This window comes from Oncorhynchus keta, chromosome 6 (assembly GCF_023373465.1).
Source record: "Oncorhynchus keta strain PuntledgeMale-10-30-2019 chromosome 6, Oket_V2, whole genome shotgun sequence".
In the NCBI taxonomy this organism is placed as follows: domain Eukaryota; kingdom Metazoa; phylum Chordata; class Actinopteri; order Salmoniformes; family Salmonidae; genus Oncorhynchus; species Oncorhynchus keta.
Genome location: NC_068426.1, coordinates 5,798,212 through 5,823,211, shown reverse-complemented (window position 1 = coordinate 5,823,211; position 25,000 = coordinate 5,798,212). Strand labels below are relative to the sequence as shown.

The following is a 25,000-nucleotide window of genomic DNA, read 5'->3' as shown; positions in this document are numbered from 1 at the left end:
AAAGGCTTCTGAAGTGTCAGACTTGATTTTCCTTTACGAAAAATGTATCAACCACTACAAAAATGTCCCTTGCCAGTGATTGCAAAGCCTCTGCCAGTGATGACAGACACAACGCCTCTGCCAGTGATACGCCTCTGCCAGTGATGACAGACACACGCTCTGCAGTGATGACAGAAACGGTGATGACAAACAAAAGTGATGACAGACACAAAGCTCTTTGACAGACACAAAGCCTCTACCTGACAGACACAAAACATGATGACAAAGCCTCTGCCAGTGATGACAGACACAAAGCCTCTGCTAGGATCTCTACCAGTGATGACAGATCAGCCCTGCCAGTGATGACAGACACAAAGCCTCTACCAGTGATGACAGACACAAAGCCTCTACCAGTGATCCTTCAGTGATGACAGACACAATGCCTCTGCCAGTGATGACAGACACAACGCCTCTGCCATGATAAAAGCCTCTACCAGTGATGACAGATAAACGCCCTGCCAGTGATGACAGACACAATGCCTCTTGATGACAGACAAAAGCCTCTGCTTACCAATGATGACAAAGCCTCTGCCAGTGATGACAGACGCCTCTGCCAGTGATGACAGACACAACGCCTGCCAGTGATGACAGACACAAAGCCTCTACCAGTGATGACAGAACAAAGCCTCTACCAGTGATGACAGACACACGGTGATGACAGACACAAAATGATGACAGACACAAAGCCTCTACCAATGATGATTGCCAGTGATGACAGCCTCTGCCAGTGATGACAGACACAACGCCTCTGCCAGTGATGACAGACACAAAGCCTCTACCAGTGATGACAGACACAAAGCCTCTACCAGTGATGACAGACACAACGCCTCTGCCAGTGATGACAGACACAAAGCCTCTGCCAGTGATGACAGACACAAAGCCTCTGCCAGTGATGACAGACACAAAGCCTCTACCAGTGATGACAGACACAAAGCCTCTGCCAGTGATGACAGACACAAAGCCTCTACCAATGATGACAGACACAATGCCTCTGCCAGTGATGACAGACACAACGCCTCTGCCGGTGATGACAGACACAAAGCCTCTCTGACAGACACAAAGCCTCTACCAGTGATGACAGACAGTGATGACAGACGCCTCTGCCAGTGATGACAGACAGACAAAGCCAGTGATCTACCAGTGATGACAGACAGCCTCTGCCAGTGATGTCCTCTGCCAGTGATGACAGACACAAAGCCTCTGCCAGTGATGACAGACACAACGCCTCTACCAGTGATGACAGACACAAAGCCTCTACCAGTGATGACAGACACAAAGCCTCTACCAGTGATGACAGACACAAAGCCTCTACCAGTGATGACAGACACAAAGCCTCTGCCAGTGATGACAGACACAAAGCCTCTGCCAGTGATGACAGACACAAAGCCTCTACCAGTGATGACAGACACAAAGCCTCTACCAGTGATGACAGACACAACGCCTCTGCCAGTGATGACAGACACAATGACAGACACAAAGCCTCTACCAGTGATGACAGACACAAAGCCTCTGCCAGTGATGACAGAAGCCTCTACCAGTGAGACACAAATGCCCTCTGACAGACACAAAGCCTAGTGATGACAGACGCCTCTGCCAGTGATGACAAAGCCTCTGCCAGTGATGACAGACACAAAGCCTCTGCCAGTGATGACAGCCTCTACCAGTGATGACAGACAAAAAGCCTCTACCAGTGATGACAGACACAAAGCCTCTGACAGACACAAGCCCAGTGATGACAGACACAATGACAGACACAAAGCCTCTGCCAGTGATGACAGACACAAACGCCTCAGTGATGCCTCTACCGGTGATGACAGACACAAAGCCTCTACCAGTGATGACAGACACAAAGCCTCTGCCAGTGATGACAGACACAAACGCTCTGCCAGTGATGACAGACACGGTGATGACAGACACAAAGCCTCTGCCAGTGATGACAGACACAAACCAGTGATGACAGACACAAAGCCTCTGCCAGTGATGACAGACACAAAGCCTCTACCGGTGATGACAGACACAAAGCCTCTACCAGTGATGACAGACACAAAGCCTCTGCCAGTGATGACAGACACAAAGCCTCTCTGACAGACACAAACCACCAGTGATGACAGACACAAGCCTGACAGACACAGCTCTGCCTGCCTAGTGATGACAGACACAAAGCTCTACCAGTGATGACAGACACAAAGCCTCTACCAGTGATGACAGACACAAAGCCTCTGCTAGTGATGACAGACACAAAGCCTCTACCAATGATGACAAAGCCTCTGCCAGTGATGACAGACACAAAGCCTCTGCCAGTGATGACAGACACAACGCCTCTGCCAGTGATGACAGACACAAAGCCTCTGCCAGTGATGACAGACACAAAGCCTCTGCCAGTGATGACAGACACAAAGCCTCTGCTAGTGATGACAGACACAAAGCCTCTACCAATGTGGCCTCTTTCAGCCTCTCATGCTTCATGTCGTCGGAGTCTGAAGATGACTGATGTCACAGGGGTTCTGCAGAGTGATGCTGATTCCTCACAAGGTCATGCAGAGTGATGTCACAGGGTTCAAGCAGACTGATGTTTTGACCGAGGCAGACTGATGTCACAGGGTTCCGAGCAGAGTGATGTCACAGGGTTCCAAGCAGACTGATGTCACAGGGTTCCGAGCAGAGTGATGTCACAAGGTCCCGAGCAGAGTGATGTCACAGGGTTCCGAGCAGACTGATGTCACAAGGTCCCGAGCAGACTGATGTCACAAGGTCCCGAGCAGACTGATGTCACAAGGTCCCGAGCAGACTGATGTCACAAGGTCCCGAGCAGAGTGATGTCACAGGGTCCCGAGCAGAGTGATGTCACAAGGTCCCGAGCAGAGTGATGTCACAGGGTCCCGAGAGCATGTGAACATGTCACAAGGTCCCGCCTATCCATTTATGAGCTGTGAGCTGTGGGAAAGGAGAACTAAAAGGCAGGATTCAATCAATTGCACAATGTCATCAAGCGCACCGCACTGTCGACAACGTGCCTTTTAAAGGCGATTTCCCTGACGTTCACTAAGATAACACTCATGGTAAACACTGGGACTAGTCTCTGTCCTCTCTTGTCCCTTAGTCAGATGATTCAAGTGTGTTCACAGAGCTGACATTAGAGCCTTGTCTTTAGGTTTCACCGAATTCCCAGTTTTTCCAGAAATACACATTTCTTGAATCATGAGGAAATAGGCGAGGAATCCGAATTCTTCCCAACCAGGATTTCCAGAATTGATCTTATATGACCAAACGTACCGGTATGATAAAAAACCAAGAAGATCTTCACATTCAACTGTAACTTTTATTGAACATTTCTTTTCAGAACAACACAGAGGTAAGAAGGTGCATAGATTGCAAAGGCATAATGGTACAACTGAACAGCAACAGTTCTAACAGCAGGAAGCCTTGCTAAAAGATCAACCAATCAAAACAGGAAATCAGAAAATAGTCCATTCAGATACGGAATTAAACTATCGAAACAGGATTCTGTTTGGTTGGTTGTTATAATGTACAGCATTAGTATTGCTTAGTTCCTATTGGTTGAGATGCATTTGTAATAGTATGCTTAGTTCCTATTGGTTGAGATACATCCATAATACACAATGCTTCATTCCTATTGGTCAAGATTAATCCGTAATACAGAATGCCAGCACCATTATAAAACATACAAAAAGTCTTCCAGATCAAGCCATCATTTAAACTAAACTGAGCAAAAAAAAAAACAAACATCATCTTTCCGTTGTAGAAATATTATTTCAAACCTTCTACCTCATCTGCACCACAGTAAAAGTTTATAAAAGTTCTTAAAAGTACATGTCCTTGCATACATATATTACTTACAAGTAAGAAAACTGATTATCATAGCGTTGTTAAGACACATCATGTAGGAAAAACCGATTGTCTTAGCATTGTTAAAGTACATCATGTAAGAAAACCGATTGTCTTAGCATTGTTAAAATACATCATGTAGGAAAAACCGATTGTCTTAGCATTGTTAAAGTACATCATGTAGGAAAACCGATTGTCTTAGCATTGTTAAGACATCATGTAGGAAAAAACGATTGTCTTAGCATTGTTAAAGTACATCATGTAGGAAAACTGATTGTCTTAGCATTGTTAAGACACATCATGTAGGAAAAACCGATTGTCTTAGCATTGTTAAAGTACATCATGTAGGAAAACCGATTGTCTTAGCATTGTTAAGACACATCATGTCCGACACCATTGGTCCAGTTGTTTCACTCTACTGTTCATTATTCACCTCTGCCCAGAGAACAAAATTGGTTGAAAAAAAATATTATCAACATCTTTTCAAACAGACATATTTTCAAACAGACATATTTTCAAACAGACATATTTTCAAACAGACATCTTTTCATACTTTCTCTTTTCCCATCAAGGGAACATAGAAAGTGTTGTTGTGTTGTTCTCTTCCTTGCTGTGCCTCTATAATGATCTGGAAATGGATTCCTGCAGGGCTGGTGTGGTTTGGACTGGTTTGGACTGGTCTGGACTGGTCCTTACTGGTTTGGACTGGTCTGGACTGGTGTTAGCTTGTTTGGACTGGTCTGGACTGGTCTTAGCTGGTTTGGACGGGTCAGGGCCGGACGTGGGTTTTGGTTGTTGTGGCGTCTCACCAGCCTTGCCTTCCTCCTCCTAACACCAGCTTTAGAAAAGGAGACGGAGAGACAAAGAGAACAATGAGGAGAACGAGAGTAGAAAGGAGTGAAGAAGAAAACGATAGAGACAAGAAGAAGAGAGCGAAAGAAAGGATAACATTGCGACAGAAAAACAAAACGTAATGAAAAGAGAAACAGTGAAGAGACCGAGAGGTAGAGAACCAAGATGATCGAGGAAGGGACTTTTACTCAAGAAGAATCTTACTGGGTTACTTTCACTTTTACTCAAATCATTTTATATAAAAGGTATCTTTTCTTTTGCTCAAGTATGACAATTGAGTACTTTTTCTACCTCTGTGTGTGTTGTGAGAGAGAGAGTGTGTTGTCATCTATTTATTTACCTGGAGATCTTTTGGCCGGGGCACCCTTACTGCCTCCAGCTGTAGAGAGAGAGAGAGAGAGAGAGAGAGAGACAGAGAGAGAGAGAGAGAGACAGAGTGAGAGAGAGAGAGAGACACACAGAGAGAGAGAGAGAGACAGAGAGAGAGAGAGAGACACACAGAGAGAGAGACAGAGAGAGAGAGAGAACACTCCATTACTCAAACTGTCCCCTATTTGCGCTGCAGAATACCCAAAAGTGTGAAGCCCAAAATGTGCAATGTTTTGCAGGGAAGACATCGAACATAGCTAATTGTATTTTTGCATTGTGTGTTTAGGCTTAACATAAATGGTAAACAGAGATTGTTAACACAGGTGATTAACAAAGGTGGTTAACAGAGATGTTTAACAGCAAGATATACATTACGTGAGTATAACAGAGATGTTGAACAGAGATATTTAACAGAGGTAGTTAATAATAGAGATGTACATTACGTGAGTATAACAGAGATGTTGAACAGAGATAGTTAATAGAGATGTACATTACGTGAGTATAACAGAGATGTTGAACAGAGGTAGTTAATAGAGATGTACATTACGTGAGTATAACAGCGATGTTTTTTTTACATTTTTTCTTTATTTAACCAGGCAAGTCAGTTAAGAACAAATTCTTATTTTCAATGACAGCCTCGGAACAGGGGGTTAACTGCCTGTTCAGGGGCAGAACGACAGATTTGTACCTTGTCAGCTAGGGGATTTGAACTTGCAACCTTCCGGTTACTAGTCCAACGCTCTAACCACTAGGCTACGCTGCCATTTAACAGCAAGATATACATTACGTGAGTAGAACAGAGATGTTTAACAGCGAGATATACATTACGTGAGTATAACAGAGATGTTTAACAGCGAGATATACATTACGTGAGTAGAACAGAGATGTTTAACAGCGAGATATACATTACGTGAGTATAACAGAGATGTTTAACAGCGAGATATACATTACGTGAGTATAACAGAGATGTTTAACAGCGAGATATACATTACGTGAGTATAACAGAGATGTTTAACAGCGAGATATACATTACGTGAGTATAACAGAGATGTTTAACAGCGAGATATACATTACGTGAGTAGAACAGAGATGTTTAACAGAGATGTTTAACAGCGAGATATACATTACGTGAGTATAACGTGATGAAAAAAAGTGGTTTGTTAAATATCAGGTATGACAATCGAATACTTTTTCCACCTCTGTGTGTGTTGTGAGAGAGAGTGTGTGTTGTCATCTCTTTATTTACCTGGGGCACCCTTACTGCCTCCATCTGTATAGAGAGAGAGAGAGAGAGAGAGAGAGAGAGAGAGAGAGAGAGAGAGAGAGAGAGAGAGAGAGAGAGAGAGAGAGAGAGAGAGAGAGAGAGAGAGAGAGAGAGAGACAGAGAGAAAGAGAGAGAGACAGAGGAAGAGAGAGAGAGAGATAACAATCCATTACTCAAACTGCCCCCTGTTGCCTCCATGTATAGAGAGAGATAACAGTAAATTACCTAATCGCCCAAATCCTAATCTATATTTTATGCAAGCACACAATGCAAGAACGCCAGTAGCAACTTAAAATGTGTATTTCAGCTGCAGAATACCCAAAAGTGTCAAGACCAAAATGTGCAATGTTTTGCAGGGAAGACATCTTGCATAGCTAATTGTGTTATTGCGTTGTGTGTTTAGGTTTAACAGAGATGGTAAACAAAGATGATTAACAGAGATGCTAAACAGAGATGGTAAACAGATGTGGTTTACAGAGATAATTAACAGAGATGGTAAACAGAGATTAAACAACGCTCTGGTGATTGATTAGGACTTGTTTTTAAGGCCAGAAAACTTTCTTTATCTCAAATTAGGTTCTGACCTTGGATTAGTTTGGTGATCCTCTCTGACTCTTGGGCAATCATTTCCGGGTTGCCGTGGATGGTGGTGATCTTAGCGAAATCTGGGCCTGCGGAAGGAAACTGGAGCTGTTAGACTCAAAATGGAGGATTCATGGATCCACAGATACAGTTTCATATTGTAGGATAAAGGTTCCACTACAGAAACAGACCCTAGTCCTGGTCTTATATCCTACTGTAGAATACAGACCCCTAGTCCTGGTCTTATATCCTACTGTAGAATACAGACCCCTAGTCCTGGTCTTATATCCTACTGTAGAATACAGACCCCTAGTCCTGGTCTTATATCCTACTGTAGAATACAGACCCCTAGTCCTGGTCTTATATCCTACTGTAGAATACAGACCCCTAGTCCTGGTCTTATATCCTACTGTAGAATACAGACCCCTAGTCCTGGTCTTATACCTACTGTAGAATACAGACCCCTAGTCCTGGTCTTATATCCTACTGTAGAATACAGACCCCTAGTCCTGGTCTTATATCCTACTGTAGAATACAGACCCCTAGTCCTGGTCTTATATCCTACTGTAGAATACAGACCCCTAGTCCTGGTCTTATATCCTACTGTAGAATACAGACCCCTAGTCCTGGTCTTATATCCTACTGTAGAATACAGACCCCTAGTCCTGGTCTTATATCCTACTGTAGAATACAGACCCCTAGTCCTGGCCTTATACCTACTGTAGAATACAGACCCCCAGTCCTGGTCTTATATCCTACTGTAGAATACAGACCCCTAGTCCTGGTCTTATATCCTACTGTAGAATACAGACCCCTAGTCCTGGTCTTATATCCTACTGTAGAATACAGACCCCTAGTCCTGGTCTTATACCTACTGTAGAATACAGACCCCAAGTCCTGGTCTTATATCCTACTGTAGAATACAGACCCCCAGTCCTGGTCTTATATCCTACTGTAGAATACAGACCCCTAGTCCTGGCCTTATACCTACTGTAGAATACAGACCCCTAGTCCTGGTCTTATATCCTACTGTAGAATACAGACCCCTAGTCCTGGTCTTATATCCTACTGTAGAATACAGACCCCTAGTCCTGGTCTTATATCCTACTGTAGAATACAGACCCCCTAGTCCTGGTCTTATATCCTACTGTAGAATACAGACCCTAGTCCTGGTCTTATATCCTACTGTAGAATACAGACCCCTAGTCCTGGTCTTATACCTACTGTAGAATACAGACCCCTAGTCCTGGTCTTATATCCTACTGTAGAATACAGACCCCTAGTCCTGGTCTTATATCCTACTGTAGAATACAGACCCCTAGTCCTGGTCTTATATCCTACTGTAGAATACAGACCCCTAGTCCTGGTCTTAGTCCTGGTCTTATATCCTACTGTAGAATACAGACCCCTAGTCCTGGTCTTATATCCTACTGTAGAATACAGACCCCTAGTCCTGGTCTTATATCCTACTGTAGAATACAGACCCTAGTCCTGGTCTTATATCCTACTGTAGAATACAGACCCCTAGTCCTGGTCTTATATCCTACTGTAGAATACAGACCCTAGTCCTGGTCTTATATCCTACTGTAGAATACAGACCCCTAGTCCTGGTCTTATATCCTACTGTAGAATACAGACCCCTAGTCCTGGTCTTATATCCTACTGTAGAATACAGACCCCTAGTCCTGGTCTTATATCCTACTGTAGAATACAGACCCCTAGTCCTGGTCTTATACCTACTGTAGAATACAGACCCCAAGTCCTGGTCTTATATCCTACTGTAGAATACAGACCCCCAGTCCTGGTTTTATATCCTACTGTAGAATACAGACCCCTAGTCCTGGCCTTATACCTACTGTAGAATACAGACCCCCTAGTCCTGGTCTTATATCCTACTGTAGAATACAGACCCCTAGTCCTGGTCTTATACCTACTGTAGAATACAGACCCCTAGTCCTGGTCTTATATCCTACTGTAGAATACAGACCCCTAGTCCTGGTCTTATATCCTACTGTAGAATACAGACCCCTAGTCCTGGTCTTATATCCTACTGTAGAATACAGACCCTAGTCCTGGTCTTATATCCTACTGTAGAATACAGACCCCTAGTCCTGGTCTTATATCCTACTGTAGGCTACAGACCCATAGTCCTGGTCTTATATCCTACTGTAGAATACAGACCCCTAGTCCTGGTCTTATATCCTACTGTAGAATACAGACCCCTAGTCCTGGTCTTATATCCTACTGTAGAATACAGACCCCTAGTCCTGGTCTTATATCCTACTGTAGAATACAGACCCCTAGTCCTGGTCTTATACCTACTGTAGAATACAGACCCCAAGTCCTGGTCTTATATCCTACTGTAGAATACAGACCCCCAGTCCTGGTCTTATATCCTACTGTAGAATACAGACCCCTAGTCCTGGCCTTATACCTACTGTAGAATACAGACCCCCTAGTCCTGGTCTTATATCCTACTGTAGAATACAGACCCCTAGTCCTGGTCTTATACCTACTGTAGAATACAGACCCCTAGTCCTGGTCTTATATCCTACTGTAGAATACAGACCCCTAGTCCTGGTCTTATATCCTACTGTAGAATACAGACCCCTAGTCCTGGTCTTATATCCTACTGTAGAATACAGACCCCTAATCCTGGTCTTATATCCTACTGTAGAATACAGACCCATAGTCCTGGTCTTATATCCTACTGTAGAATACAGACCCTAGTCCTGGTCTTATATCCTACTGTAGAATACAGACCCCTAGTCCTGGTCTTATATCCTACTGTAGGCTACAGACCCATAGTCCTGGTCTTATATCCTACTGTAGAATACAGACCCCTAGTCCTGGTCTTATATCCTACTGTAGAACACAGACCCCTAGTCCTGGTCTTATACCTACTGTAGAATACAGACCCCTAGTCCCGGTCTTATACCCCACTGTCCCTTTAGTCTTTGCAGATCTGAAGAAGTCAGGTTTGTTAGCAAAATGGTGATGACTCCACTTCACAATCCAACATGGAACCTTCCGCCATTTTGGTTAAAACCTGTATCTGACTTTCTTCATATCTGCAAACACTGAAGGGTTAGCGGCTATGTTGATGTCTCCTGACCGAGCAAGGAACTATTACGCATTAATAAGAGGAGAGGATAGAGATGAGATATGTAAGGTGGCCCTACCCTCAATGACCTCCGTTGTGTATCCGGTTGCACCTTAAGAGCGACAGTGGAGAGGGGTGGAGGGGTGTTGAAGTCATGTAATGACTAAACAACATGTACTGACAGACAGACAGACAGATACAGTACACACGCACCTGGCTATGCCTCCTAGTCCACCACCGCTAACACACACACCTGGCTATGCCTCCTAGTCCACTACCACTAACACACGCACCTGGCTATGCCTCCTAGTCCACCACCACTAACACACGCACCTGGCTATGCCTCTTAGTCCACTACCACTAACACACACACCTGGCTATGCCTCCTAGTCCACCACCACTAACACACGCACCTGGCTATGCCTCCTAGTCCACTACCATTAACACACGCACCTGGCTATGCCTCCTAGTCCACCACCACTAACACACGCACCTGGCTATGCCTCCTAGTCCACTACCACTAACACACACACCTGGCTATGCCTCCTAGTCCACCACCACTAACACACGCACCTGGCTATGCCTCCTAGTCCACTACCACTAACACACACACCTGGCTATGCCTCCTAGTCCACCACCACTAACACACGCACCTGGCTATGCCTCCTAGTCCACTACCACTAACACACACACCTGGCTATGCCTCCTAGTCCACCACATCTAACACACCTGGCTATGCCTCCACACTACTCCAACCTCCATACACTACTCTAACCTGGAGTATGGAGGTTAGAGTAGTGTATGGAGGTTGGAGTAATGTATTGGGTGTATTGGGTAGTGTATGGTAGTTAGAGTAGTGTATGGAGGTTCGGAGTAGTGTATGGAGTAGAGTATGGAGGTTGGAGTAGTATGTGGATGTTGGAGTAGTGTATTGATGTTGGAGTAGTGCGTAGATGTTGAGGTAGTGTATGGAGGTTGGAGTAGTGTGTGGAGGTTGGAGTAGTGTGTGGAGGTTGGAGTAGTGTATTGATGTTGGAGTAGTGCGTAGATGTTGGAGTAGTGTATGGAGGTTGGAGTAGTGTGTGGAGGTTGGAGTAGTGTGTGGGGGTTGGAGTAGTGTTTGGTTGTTGGAGTAGTGTATGGGGGTTGGAGTAGTGTATTGATGTTGGAGTAGTGTGTAGATGTTTGAGTAGTGTATTGATGTTGGAGTAGTGTGTAGATGTTGAAGTAGTGTAATATAATAATAATAATAATATATGCCATTTAGAGGTTTAGCGACTTACAGTCATGTGTGCATATGTTGGGTGGTGATCGAACCCACTAGATGTTGGAGAAGCGCCATGCTCTACCAACTGAGCTACAGAAGGACCACGTGTATGGAGGTTGGAGTAGTTTATTGATGTTGGAGTAGTGTGTAGATGTTGGAGAAGTGTGTGGAGGTTGGAGTAGTGGATGGAGGTTGGAGTAGTGTATTGATGTTGGAGTAATGTGTAGATGTTGGAGTAGTGTATGGAGGTTTGAGTAGTGTGTAGATGTTGGAGTAGTGTATGGAGGTTGGAGTAGTGTATTGATGGTGGAGTTGTCTATTGATGTTGGAGTAGTGTGTAGATGTTGGAGTAGTGTATGGAGGTTGGAGTAGTGTATTGATGTTGGAGTAGTGTGTAGATGTTGAAGTAGTGTATGGAGGTTGGAGTAGTTTACTGATGTTGGAGTAGTGTGTAGATGTTGGAGAAGTGTGTGGAGGTTGGAGTAGTGCATGGAGGTTGGAGTAGTGTATTGATGTTGGAGTAGTGTGTAGATGTTGGAGTAGTGTATGGAGGTTGGAGTAGTGTATTGATGTTGGAGTTGTCTATTGATGTTGGAGTAGTGTGTAGATGTTGGAGTAGTGTATGGAGGTTGGAGTAGTGTATTGATGTTGGAGTAGTGTATGGAGGTTTGAGTAGTGTGTAGATGTTGGAGTAGTGTATGGAGTTTGGAGTAGTGTATTGATGTTGGAGTAGTGTGTAGATGTTGTAGTAGTGTATAGATGTTGGAGCAGTGTATTGAGGTTGGAGTAGTGTATTGATGTTGGAGTAGTGTGTAGATATTGGAGTAGTGTTGGAGTAGTGTGTAGATGTTGGAGTAGTGTATGGAGGTTGGAGTAGTGTGTAGATGTTGGAGTAGTGTATGGAGGTTGGAGTAGTGTATTGATGTTGGAGTAGTGTGTAGATGTTGTAGTAGTGTATAGATGTTGGAGTAGTGTATTGAGGTTGGAGTAGTGTGTAGATATTGGAGTAGTGTTGGAGTAGTGTGTAGTGTTGGAGTAGTGTATGGAGGTTGGAGTAGTGTATTGATGTTGGAGTAGTGTATTGATGTTGGAGTAGTGTATTGATGTTGGAGTAGTGTTGGAGTAGTGTGTAGATGTTGGAGTAGTGTTGGAGTAGTGTATGGAGGTTGGAGTAGTGTTGGAGTAGTGTATGGAGGTTGGAGTAGTGTTGGAGTTGTGTATGGAGGTTATCCAATACATAATCTAATATGAAAACATAGAGCTTATTTTTGAGGAACGTCTTTGTACCATTACCAACATGGCGGCTCAAATGGCACCTTATTCATTATATAAAAGTAGAATTGATTATTTATTATTGTTATTTCATACACTTCGTTTGTCCAGGGCCCATAGCTCTGGTCCAAAGTAGTCCACTTTATAGGGAATCTGATGCCATTTGTGGCACATTCTTAATGGTGACGTCATAATGGTAAAATGACTAACGCCATAAAAATGCCCCTTCTAGAATGGTTGTTTCACCAATTAGATATGGGCTCGTGAATAATTAGGCATCAATATGTATACATGACAATTTCAGTCAGAGAATATTGCAGACAAAAAAAATACAACCTTACATTAAAAAAAACAACAGGGTAGAACAGGCAAACAATTCCCTTACCGAGACTTGCAAATGTTTTTTTTTTGTTGGCAGATACACCCTAGCATACAATTTTATTGATTATAATTTTAGGACCCCGTCTTGCTTCAGAAAGTAAAACAATGCTCTGAAAGAGGTATATATCTATCTACCTGTTACTTTATCACAGTAACAGGGTTTTAATGGACACATCTGCTCTTCGCTACCAAGAGCAGGGGTGAATCTGCCATAACACAGTGTAATTAGCCCAGAATCATCTAGATGACTGACACATGCAGGAGGTCCCTTCACAGCAGATAATACCATTCATCTTTTGTCTTCGGATTGGGTTTACTGCTTTGTTTTCAGGGTTTAGGATCTGATTAGTTCAACTGTGTTGTATATATCATACTATAAAAAAATGATATTGTAGGTGTATGAATGTTATTAGCTGCAGAGTTTGGAGCATTTTGAGTTCAAGAATAAATAGCCTTTTTATTTTCCGAAACTTTCATCTTCATAAAACCATTTATCCTAATAATATATATATTTTTTAAATGTCCAGGCTTTATATTCATAATCCTCAAAAAGAAAAGTTGCCAGACGGGACCTCTATCAGTTTTCATACTATGGGATGCTTGTTACAAAGAGAGGTTGTAAGGAGATGTAGCCCGTTTGGTTGCCCGGGGAAACGGGTGACGTATACATGCGGTTGTCATGCCACCCATCAGTCATTTGTTTGTTTACATCTCCGACCGACTAACCTCCCTCTATGAGTTTCTTGATCTCTTCCTCCTGGAGAATATGAACCTCACTCTCCAGAAACTTCTTTACCTTAGACACCTCTAATCATGGGACCCAAACATCGCAAAGTCATCATTACATCCTGCAGTTGTGGGTGCTCGTTAGACAATTACGTTGCGCCAAAGTATTGGCAGAACTCAATCGTCTGCTAGAGATAGTTTGTCGCGTAAACCTGGACACGCAGATGTAGTACAACACTTTTTAAAATTTTAATTTTTTTTTTTTAACCTTTAATTAACTAGGCAAGTCAGTTAAGAACAAATTCTTATTTTCAATGACAGCCTAGTGGATCAACTGCCTGTTCAGGGGGAGAACGACAGATTTGTACCTTGTCAGGTTTGGGGTTTGAACTTGCAACCTTCCGGTTACTAGTCCAACGCTCTAACCACTAGGCCGCCCCACTGTGACTTCTAATGGGTTGTTGGTTGTCTAAACACTTGAACATCAAGTGCTAAACAGGAAGGAATGGTTAGATTGTGACCTGCGCGTCAGATTCTTTAACAAATACATTCCTTATAGTAAACAAGAAAACATTGTTGATTGATTGAACGTAAACCAACATCAAGCGAGTCATTAGTCTTCGGGAACAGAAGCATCTTCACCAACAGTTTCCAAGAGCTTTTGAAAACGTACCCATGTTTAAACCCCTCCATTGCATTTGAACATAGTACCCACTCAGTGTGATGGATTACAGGAACACACCATATACGTGTACATGCACATAGCCTAGGCATGTTGTATGTAAGATTCATCACCAACTGAGATGAACATGTTCAATAACGAAACTGGTAATAATAGAGAGAGATGTGTTTTCCACTGTCATCCAAACTACATTTTTGCCTAGATTTTTTAAAATACATATATTTATACCAATATATATTTTTTATCAGACATTAATATTAATATATTATTATTGAACATTAGTAAATATATTAATATCATACAGTAATATCAATGTATTTTTTTTTATCATACATTAATATTCTTTATCATACATTAGCATCAATATATTAATATCATAGACTAATGTCAATATATTATTATCATACATTAAAATCAATATATTAATATCATAGACTAATATCAATATATTATTATCATACATTAAAATCAATATCTTAATATCATACATTAATATGAATATATTATTATCATACATTAAAATCAATATCTTAATATCATACATTAATATTAATATATTATTATCATACATTAAAATCAATATTTTAATATCATACATTAATATTAATATATTATTATCATACATTAAAATCAATATCTTAATATCATACATTAATATGAATATATTATTATCATACATTAAAATCAATATTTTAATATCATACACTAATATCAATATATTATTATCATACATTAAAATCAATATATTACTATCATACATTAATATATTATTATCATACATTAAAATCAATATATTAATATCATACATTAATATTAATATATTATTATCATACATTAAAATCAATATCTTAATATCATACATTAATATTAATATATTATTATCATACATTAAAAACAATATTTTAATATCATACATTAATATTAATATATTATTATCATACATTTATTCAATATGTTATTGTCATACATTAGTATCAATATGTTTTATTATACATGAATATTAATACATTTTTCTCATACATTTACATCTATTTAATGTTAAGATATATTGAAGTCCATAAGATATCCTTACTGACCTTCTTCCAGAATCCTCTTAATGTCTCCGTCAGTCTCCAGCCCTCCATCTGAGGAACCACTGTGAGCTATGAGGTGGGAGAGAGGGGGAGGGGAGAGAGAGAGAGAGAGAGAGAGAGAGAGAGAGAGAGAGGGAGAGAGAGAGAGAGGCAGACAGACAGACAGACAGACAGACAGACAGACAGAGAAATGTTTACTAATGTTTCCTTTTGCTTTGGAGATGTAAAGCTATGTTTCCCACGCCATAAAGCCCTTTAACTGAATTGAATTGAGAGAGAGCGAGCGTGAGAGAGAGACAGATGGAGAGAGAAAGGTCAACTTTTTTTTACAGCAATGTTATTAACAATAAAGGGAAACTAAACCTGTTACCATCCAATTGTCTGCAATGTGATGTACATTTTCAAATGTTACTCTGACCCACCTAATACTCAAACACCAGACCAAGACCAAGGCAAGCTGAGACTAACCAGTAGCTCCAAGCCAAGACCAAGGCAAGCTGAGACTAACCAGTAGCTCCAAGCCAAGACCAAGGCAAGCTGTGAATCACCAGAAGCTCACAATCCACCAATGTTTAATAATGAAACTTACTCTCAATAACTCTGGTGACCTTTGTGATGCTTGGTTCTCCCTCGATCACCCTGGTCACTGTAGTGAATGTGGGCTCACCCTCGATGACCACCTTGGTTAAACTGGGTTCCGTTTCGATGACCCTTGTCACCTTGGTGAAGGTTGGCTCGCCCTCAACGACTCTAGTAACCTTGGTGATAATGGGTTCGCCCTCGATGACCCTTGTCACCTTGGTGAAGGTTGGCTCGCCCTCAACGACTCGAGTAACCTTGGTGATAATGGGTTCGCCCTCGATGACCCTGGTAACCTTGGTGATAGTGGGTTCGCCGTCGATGACCCTTGTTACCTTGGTGACAGTTGGCTCTCCTTTAATCACTCTTGTCATTGTTGTGATTTCAGGCACTGGAGAGAAAGAAAGTGATGATTACAATATTTTTGAAGTAAACCTCTGCTTCTGTGGGTATATCCTCCCAGAAACGATGGTGCGTAAGTTTTCCGCTAAGTGTCGATGTATTGGAAATGTGAAATATATATTGATTAGAAAACAACCATTTATAAATACAAAAGGTTGATAAAGAACAGCATCTGCCTGAGTGAGTCCCTACGAGTATCCATGGCAACGCATTAGACCCCTTCTATCTCCTCCATTCCAAAACCCCTCGAACCCCTAAAACCCCTCAAACACCTCAAACACCTCGAATCCCTTGAACACCTCAAACCCCTCGAACACCTCAAACCCCTCAAACACCTCAAACACCTCGAATCCCTTGAACACCTCAAACCCCTCAAACACCTCAAACCCCTCAAACACCTCAAACCCCTCAAACACCTCAAACCCCTCAAACACCTCAAACCCCTCAAACACCTCAAACCCCTCAAACACCTCAAACCCCTCAAACACCTCAAACCCCTCAAACACCTCAAACCCCTCAAACACCTCAAACCCCTCAAACACCTCAAACCCCTCAAACACCTCAAACCCCTCAAACACCTCAAACCCCTCAAACACCTCAAACCCCTTGAACACCTCAAACCCCTCAAACACCTCAAACCCCTCAAACACCTCAAACCCCTCAAACACCTCAAACCCCTTGAACACCTCAAACCCCTCAAACACCTCAAACCCCTCAAACACCTCAAACCCCTCAAACACCTCAAACCCCTCAAACACCTCAAACCCCTCAAACACCTCAAACCCTCAAACACCTCAAACCCCTCAAACACCTCAAACACCTCAAACCCCTCGAATCCCTTGAACACCTCAAACCCCTTGAATCCCTAAAACCCCTCGTACCCCTCAACCCCCTCGAACCCCTCAAACCCCTCAAGCCCCTTGAACCCCTCAAACCCCTCAAACCCCTTGAAAACCTCAAACCCCTTGAACCCTCAACCCCTCGAACCCTCAAACCCCTCAAACCCCTCGAACCCCTCAAACCCCTCAAGCCCCTTGAACCCCTCAAACCCCTCAAACCCCTTGAAAACCTCAAACCCCTCGTACCCCTCAACCCCCTCGAACCCCTCAAACCCCTCAAGCCCCTTGAACCCCTCAAACCCCTCAAGCCCCTTGAACCCCTCAAACCCCTCAAACCCCTCAAACCCCTTGAAAACCGCAAACTCCCTTGAACACCTCAAACCCCTTGAACACCTCAAACCCCTCGAACCCCTCAAACCCCTCAAACCCCTCGAACCCCTTGTACACCGCAAAAACTCCCTTGAACACCTCAAACCCCTTGAACACCTCAAACCCCTTGAACACCTCGAACCCCTCGAACCCCTTGTTGTTACTGATACTGGACTATCATCAGCTGTGGGCTACCATATTTATGCAGTGAAACGGCAGTGCTGGTTAACGCTTTATTTCGAAATAACGATCTACTAACCCCAACCCTAGTCCTAACCTTAACTCTTATCCTAACCCTAGTCCTAACCTTAACTCTTATCCTAACCCTAGCCCTAGTCCTAACCTTAACTCTTATCCTAACCCTAGCCCTAGTCCTAACCTTAACTCTTATCCTAACCCTAGCCCTAGTCCTAACCTTAACTCTTATCCTAACCCTAGCCCTAGTCCTAACCTTAACTCTTATCCTAACCCTAACCCTAGTCCTAACCTTAACTCTTATCCTAACCCTAGCCCTATCCTAACTCTTATCCTAACCCTAACCCTAGTCCTAACCTTAACTCTTATCCTAACCCTAACCCTAGCCCTAGTCCTAACCTTAACTCTTATCCTAACCCTAGCCCTAGTCCTAACCTTAACTCTTATCCTAACCCTAACCCTAGCCCTAGTCCTAACCTTAACTCTTATCCTAACCCTAACCCTAACCCTAGTCCTAACCTTAACTCTTATCCTAACCCTAACCCTAACCCTAGTCCTAACCTTAACTCTTATCCTAACCCTAGCCCTAGTCCTAACCTTAACTCTTATCCTAACCCTAGCCCTAGTCCTAACCTTAACTCTTATCCTAACCTTAACCCTAACCCTAGTCCTAACCTTAACTCTTATCCTAACCCTAACCCTAACCCTAGTCCTAACCTTAACTCTTATCCTAACCCTAACCCTAGTCCTAACCTTAACTCTTATCCTAACCCTAACCCTAGCCCTAGTCCTAACCTTAACTCTTATCCTAACCCTAACCCTAACCCTAACCCTAGTCCTAACCTTAACTCTTATCCTAACCCTAACCCTAGTCCTAACCTTAACTCTTATCCTAACCTTAAGCAGTAATGCAATGGTTCATTGGATCAGTCTAAAACGTTGTATGTACACTGCTGCCATCTAGTGGCCAAAATCTACATTGCACCTGGGCTGGAATAATACATTATGGCCTTTCTCTTGCATTTCAAAGATGATGGTCGTTCTTTATTTGTATTATCTTTTACCAGATCTAATGTGTTATATTCTCCTACATTCATTTCACATTTCCACCAACTTCAACTGCATATTTTAAACTAATGCACCTCAAGATTAGAGTGAAGCTGAATGGAGAGAGAAAGTTCTCCGCTGAGTTTGTAAAACTGTAAAAAGAGCAGCATGGTAGCGCTGTTTTATGTACCATGTTGTCAACAACATGAGGTTGCTGCTACTCCCATCCCCATTGCAGAATGCAGTTGACCGCATTAACCCATACCCTCGTTTGGTGATTGGCATTGAGGCTGTGACAATGGAAAGGCAAGCAGACAGGCTACAGTTTGTTTTAGCAGGGACGTTTGGTAGGGTGATCTGTTTTCTAACTGTCAAACAGAATGTGATTGGCATTGAGGCTGTGACAATGAAAAGGCAAGCAGACAGGCTACAGTTCGTTTTAGCAGGGACGTTTGGTAGGGTGATCTGTTTTCTAACGATGAAAATCATTCTGTCAAACAGATTGTGATTGGCATTGAGGCTGTGACAGGCTACAGTTTGTTTTAGCAGGGACGTTTGGTAGGGTGATCTGTTTTCTAACTGTCAAACAGATTGTGAACCCAAATGTGTAAGTTTGATTCTAGAGAGGGGACATTGAGTAGAAAAATCACTTGATTAGGGTGCAGGGGCATATCTATGTCATTGCGGGTGGGTTGCACCAACATGGTTTAAAATGATCTAGGGTTAGAGCTAATCTAGGTTTTGTACATCAAGGTTTATAATTGATCAGATGTGTGTTGCACCACTTAATTTAGAATCTAGATCAGTAAATCTATGAATAACGGTTTTAAACTATGATTAATGACATACTTATACTAGTTACACCAATATATGAGGTATTTCAGCAGTGACCCACCCCACTCAGAGAGAGAGAGAGACACAGCTGCATGTGAGCTCTCACATTTTTCAACATGTTTTTCTTTTCATAAAAAAGGATAGATTTGGAGTTAGATAAACTTGGATCTTTCGGCAGGGACATATGCAGGATGCTACCCTCCACACAGCATGGCCTTCGCACCAGATCAAAACTCCAGACCAACAACCTAATTTGGACCAAAATTGACCTGAAAGCAAATAAACAGCAGAGACCTGGAGGACATCATCCATCCCGGAACTGAGTGAGTCGTGTTTGGTCTGATGCTATTTTGAAAGCCAAGAAGAAAACAAAATGTTTTTTTTAAATTATTAATAATAAAGTACATTACATTGATATATTTTACTTTATGGGACTGAATGCTGAGTTAAGGCTGCCAGGCTTGCTAGGACAGACCAGATACAACTTCAATTAGCACTGAGGTGTGAAGTGAAAGGTGTCGAGGCCTTTGGGCCCAACAAGTGGCAGGAGTCTTTGATGTCCCCTTTGAAGCCCCATCCTTCTGATCAGAGACCATCCACTGCCATTTTCTACAAGAAATCTGCCTCCAGAAATAAAAGCTTCTCCCAAGTGGGTGTGACTCCCACTGCCTGCTGCACTGCTGCTTGGATTCCACCTGATGATCTGTTCACCGTCTGCCCTGGTCTGTCTCCCCCTGTCTGGTACAGGTACCCCCACCACACTCCCCCCTCTCTCTCCTCCAGCACACACGCACTGTTGGGGCAAGTGACTCTGAACTTACAATGGCTAGCCCCAAGTCGTTATATATTAAACACTTTTATTGTGCATTTTCCTATTTGCCTCATGACTCCTGCATAATTTGTTGACTATGAACTTTCTTCACCCAACCGTAGGACAGACTATGTTTTGTTCCCACACTCGGGACTCTGACTCTCTATTGGTTACACAGACTGTTTGTTCCCACACTCGGGACTCTGACTCTCTATTGGTTACACAGACTGTTTGTTCCCACACTCGGGACTCTGACTCTCTATTGGTTACACAGACTGTTTGTTCCCACACTCGGGACTCTGACTCTCTATTGGTTACACAGACTGTTTGTTCCCACACTCGGGACTCTGACTCTCTATTGGTTACACAGACTGTTTGTTCCCACACTCGGGACTCTGACTCTCTATTGGTTACACAGACAGTTTGTTCCCACACTCGGGACTCTGACTCTCTATTGGTTACACAGACTGTTTGTTCCCACACTCGGGACTCTGACTCTCTATTGGTTACACAGACAGTTTGTTCCCACCCTCGGGACTCTGACTCTCTATTGGTTACACAGACTGTTTGTTCCCACCCTCGGGACTCTGACTCTCTATTGGTTACACAGACAGTTTGTTCCCACACTCGGGACTCTGACTCTCTATTGGTTACACAGACTGTTTGTTCCCACACTCGGGACTCTGACTCTCTATTGGTTACACAGACAGTTTGTTCCCACACTCGGGACTCTGACTCTCTATTGGTTACACAGACAGTTTGTTCCCACACTCGGGACTCTGACTCTCTATTGGTTACACAGACAGTTTGTTCCCACACTCGGGACTCTGACTCTCTATTGGTTACACAGACTGTTTGTTCCCACACTCGGGACTCTGACTCTCTATTGGTTACACAGACTGTTTGTTCCCACACTCGGGACTCTGACTCTCTATTGGTTACACAGACAGTTTGTTCCCACACTCGGGACTCTGACTCTCTATTGGTTACACAGACTGTTTGTTCCCACACTCGGGACTCTGACTCTCTATTGGTTACACAGACTGTTTGTTCCCACACTCGGGACTCTGACTCTCTATTGGTTACACAGACAGTTTGTTCCCACACTCGGGACTCTGACTCTCTATTGGTTACACAGACTGTTTGTTCCCACACTCGGGACTCTGACTCTCTATTGGTTACACAGACAGTTTGTTCCCACACTCGGGACTCTGACTCTCTATTGGTTACACAGACTGTTTGTTCCCACACTCGGGACTCTGACTCTCTATTGGTTACACAGACTGTTAGTTCCCACACTCGGGACTCTGACTCTCTATTGGTTACACAGACAGTTTGTTCCCACACTCGGGACTCTGACTCTATTGGTTACACAGACTGTTTGTTCCCACACTCGGGACTCTGACTCTCTATTGGTTACACAGACTGTTTGTTCCCACACTCGGGACTCTGACTCTCTATTGGTTACACAGACAGTTTGTTCCCACACTCGGGACTCTGACTCTCTATTGGTTACACAGACAGTTTGTTCCCACACTCGGGACTCTGACTCTCTATTGGTTACACAGACAGTTTGTTCCCACACTCGGGACTCTGACTCTCTATTGGTTACACAGACAGTTTGTTCCCACACTCGGGACTCTGACTCTCTATTGGTTACACAGACTTTTGGCCTCCCATCCTATTCTAACCACCTCTCTCCGGCTTTGTATTCATGTTACCTGATGAAATTGCTGTACAATATGATCTTGTTGCCATCTGATTCAAATTCATGTCATAAATCAGCACTGCAGAGCTCTCCCTGTCCTCTGCCGTGCCTTGATTGTATTACTGTTGATGATATCTGGAAATGTGCATGTACACACTGGCCCATCTACTGTTGCTAGCCCCAATTCTGACTTCTGCTCTGATATCTGCTTCACTGATTTCTGCTCTCGTAAAAGCCTGGGTTTTCTGCACGTTAAAACTAGAAGCTTAGTACCTAAAATGGATCAAATGAAAGTGTGGGTTCACAGCTCCAATCCAGATGTGTTGGTCATTACGTGGTTAAGGAAGAGTGTTTACAATACCGATGTTAACCTTTCTGTTTATAACTTTTTTTCGGCAAGACAGATCTTCCAAAGGTGGGGGAGTGGCAATCTTTACCAAGGAACACCTTCAGTGCTCGGTTGTCTCCTCCAAGTCTGTCCCGAAACAATTTGATTTGCTGGTTTTAAGCATTCAACTTTCAAATAGCTCTTTGTTGACTGTTGCTGAGTGCTGTTGTCCTCCATCAGCCCCGGCCTGTATACTACCTTCCCTAAGCTCTCTCCTGGCCCGCTACACTGAGTGTGAATTTGTCCTGCTAGGTGACCTAAAATGGGACATACTTAAACCACCTGACCAAGTCCTAAAGCAGTAGGACTCTCTAAATCTTTCTCAGATTATTACCACAAGGTAAACACCCAGAAAAGGCTACTATCCTTGATGTTATCCTCACAAATAATCCTGATAGGTATCAGTCTGATGTTTTCTGTAATGACCTTAGTGATCACTGTTTTACAGCCTGTGTTCGTAATGGCCGCTCAGTGAAACGACCTGTCCTGATTTGTCATAGACGCTTGTTAAAATACTTAATGAGCTTCCTTCATGAACTGGCCTCTGTAAAATGGTGTAAGAATCAGCTTGATCCCCCCTCTGTCGAAGACGCTTGGAACTTATGTTTTTATACTTTCAGTGGTATTGTTAATTTTAACAAACACACCCTCATAAAGGAATTGGGAATTAAAAACAGGTCCAGCTCCTGGTTCGATCGTGATCTTGCAGATTTACTCCACCTCAAGAATTGCATTTGGCTAAAGGCTCAGCACACACAAACTCAGGCTGACTGGCTCTCGTTCAGGCAAATGAGAAATACGTGCACTCAGGCTATCTGGAGTGCCAAAGGTAGTTACTTTAAGGAGCAGTTCTCTCTCTGTGGGTCTAACCCCAAGAAGTTCTGGAAAACGGTTAAAGACCTGGAGAATAAACCCTCCTCCTCACAGCTGCCCATGTCCCTTAATGTTGATGATGTGATTGTTACTGACAAGACGTGCATGGCTGAGATCTTTAAATCACGACTTCATTAAGTCAGGATTCCGATTTGACTCCTTCTAACGTGACTATCCCTTTAATCACCACTTCATTAAGTCAGGATTCAACCCCTTCTAATGTAACTATCCCTTTAATCACGACTTCATTAAGTCAGGATTCAACCCCTTCTAATGTAACTATCCCTTTAATTACGACTTCATTAAGTCAGGATTCAACCTCTTCTAATGTGACTATCCCAGAGGCTTCTCCCTCTTTCCCCCCTGTCCCACTACAACGTTTCTCCCTGCAGACAGTCACTGAGTACGAGGTGCTAAAGGAGCGCCTGAAACTTGACTTGACCGCCCCCCCAAAAAACATCTGGGTCAGATGGTTTAGACCCTTTCTTCTTTAAGTTTGCTGCCCCTATCAACGACAAGCCTATCTCTGACCTTTTTAACCTGTCTCTCCTTTCTGGGGAGGTTCCCATTGCTTGGAAAGCAGTCATGGGTCATCCTTCATTTAAAGGGGGAGATCAATCTGATCCTAACTGTTATAGGCCTATTTCTATTTAGTTTTGTTTATCAAAAGTGGTGGAAAACTTTTCCATAATCAATTGACTGGTTCTCTTGATGTCTATAGTATTATCTCAGGTATAGAATCTGGTTTCCACTCAGCTTATGGATGTGTCACTGCAACCTTAATAAAGGTCCTCAATGATGTCACCATTGCCCTTGATTCTAAGCAATGTTTTGCTGCTATTTTTATTTACTTGGCTAAAGCTTTAGACACATCCATGTTGATGCATCCCACCCCTTGTATTCATGGGATTTTATGGTCTATTTAATTTATTTAATCTGAACAGTGGAACAATTCCCATTCTTAACAATGGGCTAAAAAACAGGGTTAATAATAAAGGGACCCAGTGCTGCAGAATCTAAAATAAAGGGACCCAGTGCTATAGCATCTATAATAAAGGGAGCTTCAGCATCTATAATAAATGGAGCTGCAGCATCTATAATAAAGGGACCCAGTGCTACAGCATCTATAATAAATGGACCCAGTGCTACAGCATCTATAATAAAGGGACCCAGTGCTACAGCATCTATAATAAAGGGGCCCAGTGCTACAGCATCTATAATAAAGGGATCCAGTGCTACAGCATCTATAATAAATGGGCCCAGTGCTGCAGCATCTATAATAAAGGGACCCAGTGCTACAGCATCTATAATAAAGGGATCCAGTGCTACAGCATCTATAATAAAGGGATCCAGTGCTACAGCATCTATAATAAAGGGGCCCAGTGCTACAGCATCTATAATAAAGGGATCCAGTGCTACAGCATCTATAATAAATGGGCCCAGTGCTGCAGCATAAATAAGTGAGAATGACAGTATTCATTGGAGTCATAAATAGCTGA

General features: G+C 42.9%; 1 protein-coding gene and 2 long non-coding RNA genes across 23 annotated transcripts in view; 1 reads left to right on the top strand and 2 right to left on the bottom strand.

Moving 5' to 3' along the window:
• Positions 1 to 3,338: 3,338 nt before the first annotated feature.
• LOC118385709 (periostin-like) overlaps positions 3,339 to 25,000 on the bottom strand; it is a 101,122-nt gene continuing 79,460 nt past the window's right edge. Inside the window, exons 18-25 of one of the 2 annotated variants that reach the window (XM_052520347.1) lie at positions 16,046 to 16,426; positions 15,460 to 15,525; positions 13,702 to 13,782; positions 10,135 to 10,167; positions 6,955 to 7,041; positions 6,353 to 6,376; positions 5,078 to 5,116; positions 3,339 to 4,723 (exon numbers count right to left, since the gene is read on the bottom strand). In XM_052520347.1, the coding sequence (XP_052376307.1) occupies positions 4,578 to 4,723; positions 5,078 to 5,116; positions 6,353 to 6,376; positions 6,955 to 7,041; positions 10,135 to 10,167; positions 13,702 to 13,782; positions 15,460 to 15,525; positions 16,046 to 16,426 (857 nt within the window). In that variant the 3' untranslated portion in view covers positions 3,339 to 4,577. Of the gene's footprint in view, positions 4,724 to 5,077; positions 5,117 to 6,352; positions 6,377 to 6,954; positions 7,042 to 9,930; positions 10,168 to 13,701; positions 13,783 to 15,459; positions 15,526 to 16,045; positions 16,427 to 25,000 lie in introns of those variants that run through there. The other variant, XM_052520346.1, reaches the window with a different exon arrangement.
• On the bottom strand, positions 10,232 to 10,576 carry LOC127930641 (uncharacterized). The gene is made up of 3 exons (XR_008138587.1): positions 10,429 to 10,576; positions 10,309 to 10,388; positions 10,232 to 10,268 (listed from the first exon to the last, which is right to left on the bottom strand). It is a non-coding gene; the product is annotated as an uncharacterized LOC127930641 (long non-coding RNA).
• On the top strand, positions 11,046 to 12,654 carry LOC127930640 (uncharacterized). Of its 20 annotated transcripts, XR_008138576.1 has the most exons (5): positions 11,109 to 11,238; positions 11,685 to 11,988; positions 12,027 to 12,246; positions 12,371 to 12,487; positions 12,518 to 12,532. It is a non-coding gene; the product is annotated as an uncharacterized LOC127930640 (long non-coding RNA). The 20 variants fall into 20 exon arrangements; XR_008138583.1 differs by having other exon boundaries at positions 11,685 to 11,969; positions 12,190 to 12,246; positions 12,371 to 12,654; XR_008138570.1 differs by having other exon boundaries at positions 12,371 to 12,654.